Genomic DNA, 9,120 nt, shown 5'->3' on the forward strand with positions numbered 1-9,120 from the left:
TGAGGAAATTGAGACACAAAGAGGTTAAGTGACTTGTGCTAAGTCACACTAAGGAATGACTGAGGTAGGAGTTAAAGGGGATTAAATGCAGCTTCAGAACACAGAAGCTATGGAATGTCAAATATTGACTCAAGAATTCATCTTGTGAAGACAGAGTGATAACTTGGAATTTTTTGTACCTGGGACAAATTCATTTGAATAAAGGATGGGGGAGGGGGGCGGCAGAGGCAGGGAGGACGAACAGGAATTGGCAAATCATACATATAAACAAACCAGGAGAGGAGACAGGACAACCCTCTGAGAGTGCCGCCTTCCTCCTCTATGGAGGCTTTTGATAGGAAAAGAAAGCGGGCACTACAGGACCCTAGAGCAAAGATAATAAACTATGATCCAATCCAAATCTTGCCAGCTGCCTATTTTAATACATATTTAAAAATGTAGGGGGCAGATGGGTGGCTCAGTGGATAGAGCTCTGGCCTTGGAGTCAGGAGGACCTGAGTTCAAATCCAGCCTCAGACACTTGACACTTGACACTTATTGGCTGTGACCCTGGGCAAGTCACTTAACCCCAAATGCCTCACAAAAAAAAAAATGTAAAACCATTCTAAGCTCATAACAAAAACAGGCAGCTGACCAGATTTGGCCCTCAGGCTATAGTTTGCTGACCCCTGTCCTAGAAGTATCAGTCCAGGCCAAGAGAAGACCATGAGGCAAAATATAAAGATGATAGTGACAGTAGGAAGGAAGGGTTCATTCTCTCCTACAGATGTTTGCACCCAAGAGCAAACCCAACAATACCACCTCTAGGCCTATACCCCAATGATGACAGAAAAAGAAGGATTCATGTGGACAAAAATATAAGAACACTTTCTGCTGTAGCAAAGAACCAGAAACTAAGGGTGTACCCATCAACTGGGGAATGGCTGAACAAATTATAGAATATGAATGTAATAGAATATTATTGTGCTATATGACAAAAGGTGACGAATGATGGTGTGGAAGATTCAGAGAAACCAGGGAAGATTTATATGAATTATGGAGAGTGAAATGAGCAGAACCAGAATAATTTATACAATGTCTACAGCACTGAAGGAAAATAACTTTGGAAAGCTTAGGACCCATGATCAGTACAATGACCAACTAAGACTCCAAAAGGCTGATTTTGTATGGATTTTTTGTTTGTTTGTTTTTGTTTTTTTTCTGATGAGGCAATAGGGATTAAGTGACTTGCCCAGGGTCACACAGCTATGGAAGACTGATTTTGAATCAGAGAGATGATGGACTAGAGGTACACAATTATATCTCCATCTTCAGGCATAACCAGCACATGCATTTATTTTGCTTGACTGTACTCGTTTGTTTCAAGGGAGGGCTTTTCTTTTCCTTCTTTCTTTTTTTTTTTTTGGTAGAGGAAGAGGATTATGGGGGAAAGAAGAGGGTAGTGACAGTGATTTAAAAAAATAATGAATATTTAAAAAATATTCAGAAGAAAGAAGGCAATTCAGAAGAGGATATAAACAAGTAAGGCAATGTTGGTGCCATAAGGTTAAATTTAATATATACTTTAAAAAAAAAAAAGCTGGACCTAATATAGATTCAAAGTTGCACATACAATCCTCATTCCTTGGAATTCTTTTGTATACCAACATGTCTGTGTTTGTTGCTATCTGTCATATCCATAATAGTCAAAAAGAAAAGTTATTTTTCAAAGTCCCATTCACTTGATGTTAGTTACCTTTCTCAGTATAGGAGCTCTTACCTGGTCTGAGGCATAAGCAACAAACCGAGAGTTCAGGGAAGATTCGTCCACATCTGGCTCAGACACTTTCATGTCCAGGATTTTGTTTTTTCTGGCTGCTAGCAAAGCTACTAAAGTGGATTCACTGACAGTACTCTGTGAAGGAAGAGAGGACATGACTGGCAGCCCCCTTTTTTTTTCTCCCCTTCCAAATATTCTAGATTATTTTTTAGTTTTGTTATTTTCTACAACTATGCCCAAGAAAGAGCACAGTCTCTGCCTGAGGCTGTTCCTCATCTCTTTACCTCATTCTCCAACCTCTGTCATCTTTTCTTATTTGTCCCACATCCACAGTGTACCAAGACCTGTACTGAATCTGGATATCTCTCTTACTAATTTACTAAATGCACAAAGAAAAAAAATTACAATGCCAAAAGGATCATCCTGGAAGGCTTAGAAGATGAGAAGAGAACAACCAGTCCCTGGTAAGCAATGATTAAGTTTCCAATATGGGGGAGAGGGGGAGGAAGAATGGATAAGGGAAGAACAAGAGACACATGGAAGCACATGGAAACTTATTAAAAATAATAATAATAAAAAAAAAAGACAGCACAGAGCTACAAGGGAAGCAGGAAAGTCCTTAACCCCAGCTCAGCTAATGACATGTCTCATGATTCATTCCCCCGCTCTGGTGCTCAATCTCCCCATCTGTAAAATGGACATCTTCTCTCCTTCCCAGGTCAAAGCATATGTTAGCTAATGAGGAATTAATAAGGAAGAATTAAACTATAGGAATAAGTGAATTCCCATACTAAGGGAACATCTCTTTACATTTCATTTGGCCTTCTCCTATATTTCCTCATTTAGTCCTTGTTTTCAGAGCTGTCTCTTAGTGAACATTCTAAGTTGCTTCATGTCCCACAAAACACATAAGCATTCAGACTTGTGGAGAACAACATGACCAGATCCTGATACTCTCCAGCTGAACTGTGTCAAAACACTGACTCGTATCCTGGTGCCGTGAAAGGGCTGTTGTATCTCCAGTTACTTCCAACAGTCAGCAATTTAACACTCAGACTCTCGCTCCATTATTTTCAGCAAATTATAGACCAAACTGAACCATTTAAGGGAACTCTGGCTTAGTGGATCTTAGGAGGTAGCAATGTAGGCAAAGAACATAAAGGCTGCAAACTTATCTTGCTCATTTCTTCCTTCTCTCCAGCTTTCTAGAAACTGTGAATCAAGTTTCCTAAGTCATGTAATCTACCATCCTCCCTTATCCAGTCTCACCATATGGGCAGGAAGGGGTTTGTGTCTGTGTGTGGTTTGGGGGAGGCAGGGAAGGGAAATAGAGGACGCCAGGTTCATAAACTAAAAAGTCTAGATTGGAATGATTGTAGTAATATGATGATTTATTGGTTTTATTTTAAGGAAAGAAGATAGGGAAAAGAAAAGGGGGCAGGGATAAAGGAGAGAGGGAAGGAAAACAAGAAGAAGAGAGAAAAGGGGAAATATGAAAGGTAAGAGGGAAGGACGAAAGGAAAAGGGAAGAATAGGAAAGAATGAATGGGAAAGAGGATGGATGAAGGGGAAAGAAGATGAAGGGGGAAAGAGAAGGAAAAAAGGGGATATGAGAAGAGGAAGAAGGAAGGGGAAAACAGTTGGGGAAAGGAAAATGAAAAAGGAGATATTATAGTGTGAGTGGGGCACAAGGGACATTGTTGTAAACAGGAGGCCTGGACAGCTAGGAAGGCAGATTTATCATTCACTTCCTAAACCAACATTTTCCCAAATGCAAGAGCATGGCATCATTTGAGGCACCTGTAAGACACCTCCTCCCTGGCTGCTTGGGTGGTGGTGGAGGAAGTGCTCGGGGAGGCCCAACATTTTTGCCAGCCAATCCATGACATTCATTTCGAGCTCAGTGCAGGCCGGGCTGGAGGCCTGGAACAGAAAAAAGAAAAGTCAGGACCTCTATCCAACCTGCAAGGAATGTTCCCACCCACCCATCCCTAGCACCTGACACAGCTGCTCCTCTGCATAACCCCTGATCAAACTTGCCATCCCTTGCCAGTGGGAAGCCGAGATCTCCCTGAGTAAGAGATCAGTGAGTGACAGGCAAGCCCCCAGGCTTTCTCCTACCTCCCACCCTCCTGCTCTCAGGCAGCTAAAGGAATGAGGGGAGGGAGCTTTCTGCCAACTGATTATCTCTCAGTTAGAAGTCAGCTAATCCCTTAACAATGCTGGCCAGGAGTCACCAATTTTATCTGGCCATACTACAGACAATATGCCTGGGGATGATTTAGATAAACATGGACTTTCCCAGCAAATCCCATTAGAGCAGAACTGGGGAGTAGGGGATAGATATAACCACAGCTCAAAGCTTGAAATTTTAGGATGTAAAATAAAGTATTAATTTATGCAGAAGGTAGAAAAATAAACCTTTTTTTGTTATGAACCCCTTCTTAGAATAATGTTTTAAAATGCATAAAATAAAATAAATAGGATTACAAAACAAATCAATTATATTACAATAAAGATGTCATTTTTTCCCAGCCAAGTTCATGGACTCCTTGAAATTTATCTACAGACTGTGGACCTCAGGGTTAAGAACCCCTTCAATAGAGATAATATAGACTAAAACTCTAAATGGGTTCAAGGAGTACTAGGATATATTTTGGTATGATGACAGGAGGGAAATTGGGGGTGGTAGAATGACGATGCATCTCCATATCAAAAAGGATTACTATGCTGTCTCACAAAACATTCTTTGTTGCCATAGTCAGAGAAAGGAAACAGGAAAACAGGCCACTGGAAGAGGCCATGATTCCTGTTCTTGTTCCCCCTTCCAATGCCAGCTTGTTTTCCCTGCTCCTGCTACTTACCCAGGTGAATCCTAAGCAATTAATAGCATCTGCTAACATGTCTCCTAACAGAGATGGCCAGGAGGTCAGAGCCGGAAAGTAGGCATGCATATGGGGACTCTGCCAGTGGACCACCTGGGAGAGAACATGCAGACAACATTAGAGGAGCACTGAGGTCCAGGTTCCTTCCACAACACAGTGAAAGAATCTGGACAGGGGCCATGTACTCTTTCAAGCAAAATCCAAAGAGCATTTTACCTCCATCAATTCCAAAGTCACCTGAAACCTTTTATGTCCCAGAAAAGTCTCTGGGTAAACAGAAACAATCCCAAACCATCCAATCCAGAGGGAGACAAAAAACGTGTGTATACATGAGAGGCAGCTTGGCATAATGGACGGGTCTTGAAATCACAGAGACCTGGGAAGCTTACACAAACTTTGTGACCTCATGCAAATCAAGTAACTTCTTTGAGCCTTAGGAAACTTTCTAAGTTATAGACAAGTTAAAGTCTACTGATGTAGAGTTTTCACACCAAAGAAATGATTAGTTATGTACATAACCAGTCTAGTTACAATCCTGATATTTTACATTAGTAAGATATATTTCTTTTGAATTGCGCCTTATTATATGTCTCCCCACCTCATTATGGTATGTTTTAGTACCTCTGGGATAAAATATAAATTCCTCTGATTAGCATTCAAAGTTAGTCACAACCTGGCCCATTTCTACCTTTCCAGGCTTTTGTACACATTATACTTCTCCACATATTCTATGATCTAGACATATACTGTTCCAACCATAATATACCTCATGTCTCCATGCCTTTGCACTACTAGCTGGTGCCCATGCCTAGAATGCACTCCACCCCACCCCCACCTCCACCTCTGGAAAACCCTGGTTTTCTACAAGAATCACTTCAAGCCTCACTTTTTACATGAAGTTTTTCTTGACCATGACTACCACTACCATCACCATCCCCCACCACCACCTCGGGTGCTAGTGCCCTTCCTCCCAAAACCACCTTATATTTATTTGTGTATATGTTGAATCCCCTGATAGATGTAAACTCCTTGGGACAGGAACCATTACACTTTTCTCTATAACCCAAGAGCTCAGCACAGTGCCTGGCACACAGTAGGCATTTATTAAATGCTCATTGATTGATTGGTTGATTGTAGCAGCACCATGGGGATGTGAAACAAAAAGAAGGACATTTAAGTGGACTCATGGATGCCTTTGGGATTCCTGTATGTAATTCTCTGTGAATGAGCCCTCACTTGACCCACAGGCATAGTGGTATTACATTGGGCATTTACATGGTGCTTTAGCTGCCCAGTGTCTTAGGTTGTTAAATATAATTTATCTATCTATCTATCTATCTATCTATCTATATATATATATATACACACACATATATATTATGTAACATACACACACATATACACACACACAGATATAATTATTCCCATTTTTCAGAGAAGTTAAGCAACTCACCAAAGCTTACTACTAGTATGTGGTAGAGCCAATATCTAAAACAAAATCTTCTCATTCCAAGTTGAGTGTCCTTTCTGTTACACCATGAAAGGAGGAGTTGGTCAAGACTTATATAGTGGTTCTCTGTATGTTTGCATTTGCCCCACAGGCTTCTTCATTTTCTCTCTCCAGTCTCTTCTTCCACTATTCCTCCCAACCCACCACATCCCTACATCTTCTGCTCCAGCCCAGTTTGATCTTGTCTGCAACCCTGACACTCTCATTCCTGTTCTATATCTGTGTTGGAGATAGCCCCTAAATGTCTGCATCTAATACTCGTCTCCTCTTTGTCTATCCAAAGTCCACCAATTCATCAAGGCCCCGTTCAAATCCCTCCTCCTCAGTCCTCTGATGACTCCAGTCCAGTGACGATCACACTGACCTCCCTATCCCTTTCTAAACTCCTATAGAACAATTTGTCTATATTGTACCCTAAGCTGTAATAGATTAAAACTACACTAAGACTTTTGGAACATCCTAAATATGACATATATCCCTAACTTCCTAAAAAACACAGCTTAGGTGCTGCTTCATACATACTTCCTTTCCTGTTGCCCCCAATAATTAGCACTCTATTCCTCTTAAAATTACTTTGTATATAGTTTGCATTTATTTGTATGCACATTGCATTTGCACAGTAGAATGTAATCTCCTTGAGGGCTTCTCTTCTTGTTTTTACCTTTTTATTCCCAGTGCATAGTACATATTAGGTGCTAGACAAAGTATTATTGAAGTGATAAACACTTATTGAATTGAATCTCTTGACTTTGCTGAATTAACCCTCAGTGTATGTACTTTTCTCTATAGATCTTAAAATAATAACAATAGTAATAACAAACATTTATATATAGTGCTTACTTTGTGCCAGGTACTGTGCTAAAATCCAGCAAATAGTACAGTCAGCAAATAGTAATTGCAGTCAGAAAGACCTCATTTTGAAACTTGTATCAGAGATTTGCTCAAGGTCACACAGGTGGTAAGTATCAGAGGTGGGAATTTGACACCAGATCCTTTGACTCCATCTCCAGGACTCCTTCTCCTGTACCTCATATAGGTCTTATCTCCTCTACTGGACCGTGAGCTCACTGAGGCAAATATCTTACTTGTCTTTATTCTCTACAGATGTCCATAACAGTGAGGTTCACATAGCAGGTATTTAATGCATTTCTGTTGAATGAATAGATGAATGGATGGATGGATGGATGGATGGATGGATGGATAGATGGATGGATGATGATGCTAAGCAAAGATATGCCTCTAGGAGAGCCAAGAAATCAAGGAGCCATTGCCCCTAGATAGGTCTCAGGAGGCTGGTTTAGTCTTTGGGATTCAAGGTTATGCCCTATTATCATTTTTCAGCAGTAACTGTTGATGAGTGTCCCCTCTCAACTGCTGCCATCTAGTAGCTATATCAAGATATAGCTCCCTAGATAAAGTATCTAATCCTGATGAGACTTTATCAAAAACAGACAGACACCTATTTCCTAAGATAAGCATCTTTGGCTCTGCCTGGCAACAACCACTGGATTTCATTGCATCAAGTAAATCAACTGTTTCCCCATCACTTTTTGACCGTTACTTTGCTTGCTTCCTTTTAGGCAGGGAGGCAGGAGATGACAGCTGCCAGATTACAGTTAGCAGAGGGGTCATCCTACAGAATGGAATCACTGATCATCTCATCCAGGAAACAGCTCCTTTTGATAAAGTTTCACTTGTGTTTTTTAAAAAATGGTATTTTTAAATTTGTTGGATGGTTTAAAAGCACTAGGATTATCAGAAGCTTCTTCCCTTCATTTCATTGCCATGTCTCAGTTTTATTTTATAGGATGCCCTTTATTGCACTTTCTATTCTAGTTATAGTGGACCACCAGCTGTTCATAGTAAACATGCCATCTGCTACCACCCTACTTTTGCACAGGCAGCACCCCCCAAGTCTGGAAGGCACTCCTTCACCTCCAACTGAACTTGAACCTAGCTCCCTCCACAGGACAGCTCAGTTGCCACCCCCTTTGGGTTTTTCCTGATCTCCACTCCACCACCCATTCCAGTTATTAGCACTTGTAATTACTTTTTATATGCTTTGTATTTACTTATCTGAGTACATGTTCTCCTTCCCCATCCTACCCTACCCCCCACTACAGAAAAATGTAAACTCCCTGAGGGCAAGTACATTTTTTTTAATCCATCTTCAATGCCTTACATATAGTAGGGACTTTTTTGGGTCTCTATCTCTAGTGCTTTATACATAGTAGGTGCTTTTTGTTTCTATCTTCAGCACCTTGAACATAATAAATTCTTAATAAGTGTTTAGGAAATTGAATGGCTTTCCATGGCCACATGGGACAATACTTGGATCCAAATATTCCATGCTGATAAAGCCACAGAACCACAGAATATTAGAGCTAGAAGAAACTTTGTTTTACAGATGAGGAAACTGAAACCCAGAGGGCAGTGAAACAATAAGGCCAAGGTCACACATTGAGTTACAGGCAGAGTCAAGATTAGAAGTCTGCTGACTCCTAGTCCAACACACTTTCCACTACAAAGCAGTTTAAGAAATGATCACACAATAAATAACAGTGTCATTGTGAATAGTGCATTGAGAGTCACATTCAATGACAAGGGTTAAATTAGGTGACCCCTAAGTTGCTTTCCAAGGCTAAGATCCTGTAGTCCTATGAAAATAAAGTTCTGCATTTTAGCTGAATTCTAGAAGATGGGACAGGAATGTGTGACTCTAGTTTGGACTCAGAAAGCCACTCAATTATGAGTAGCTTTTCAATCATAATCATATCTCAATCATGTCTCCATTTCTACAGTTGTCATATGGAAAGAATATTAGTTCCTGAATCACTTTAGCAGGAAATAATAGTAATTACAATAACAATAATAATAACAGGAAATAATAAATAGCTAGCATTTAATAACCTTAAGGTTGGCAAAGCACTTTACCACATATTATTTTTCATTTGGTTTGCACAACA

At 40.3% G+C, this 9,120-nt stretch overlaps 1 protein-coding gene across 1 annotated transcript in view; it reads right to left on the reverse strand.

Moving 5' to 3' along the window:
- HDC (histidine decarboxylase) overlaps window positions 1-9,120 on the reverse strand; it is a 30,090-nt gene that overhangs the window by 14,735 nt on the left and 6,235 nt on the right. The window contains exons 3-5 of the mRNA XM_027840869.1: window positions 4,624-4,737; window positions 3,560-3,682; window positions 1,760-1,894 (exon numbers count right to left, since the gene is read on the reverse strand). Of these exons, the coding sequence (XP_027696670.1) occupies window positions 1,760-1,894; window positions 3,560-3,682; window positions 4,624-4,737 (372 nt within the window). The remainder of the gene's footprint in view (window positions 1-1,759; window positions 1,895-3,559; window positions 3,683-4,623; window positions 4,738-9,120) is intronic.

This window comes from Vombatus ursinus, unplaced genomic scaffold (assembly GCF_900497805.2).
Source record: "Vombatus ursinus unplaced genomic scaffold, bare-nosed wombat genome assembly UNPS02014848.1, whole genome shotgun sequence".
Taxonomy (NCBI): domain Eukaryota; kingdom Metazoa; phylum Chordata; class Mammalia; order Diprotodontia; family Vombatidae; genus Vombatus; species Vombatus ursinus.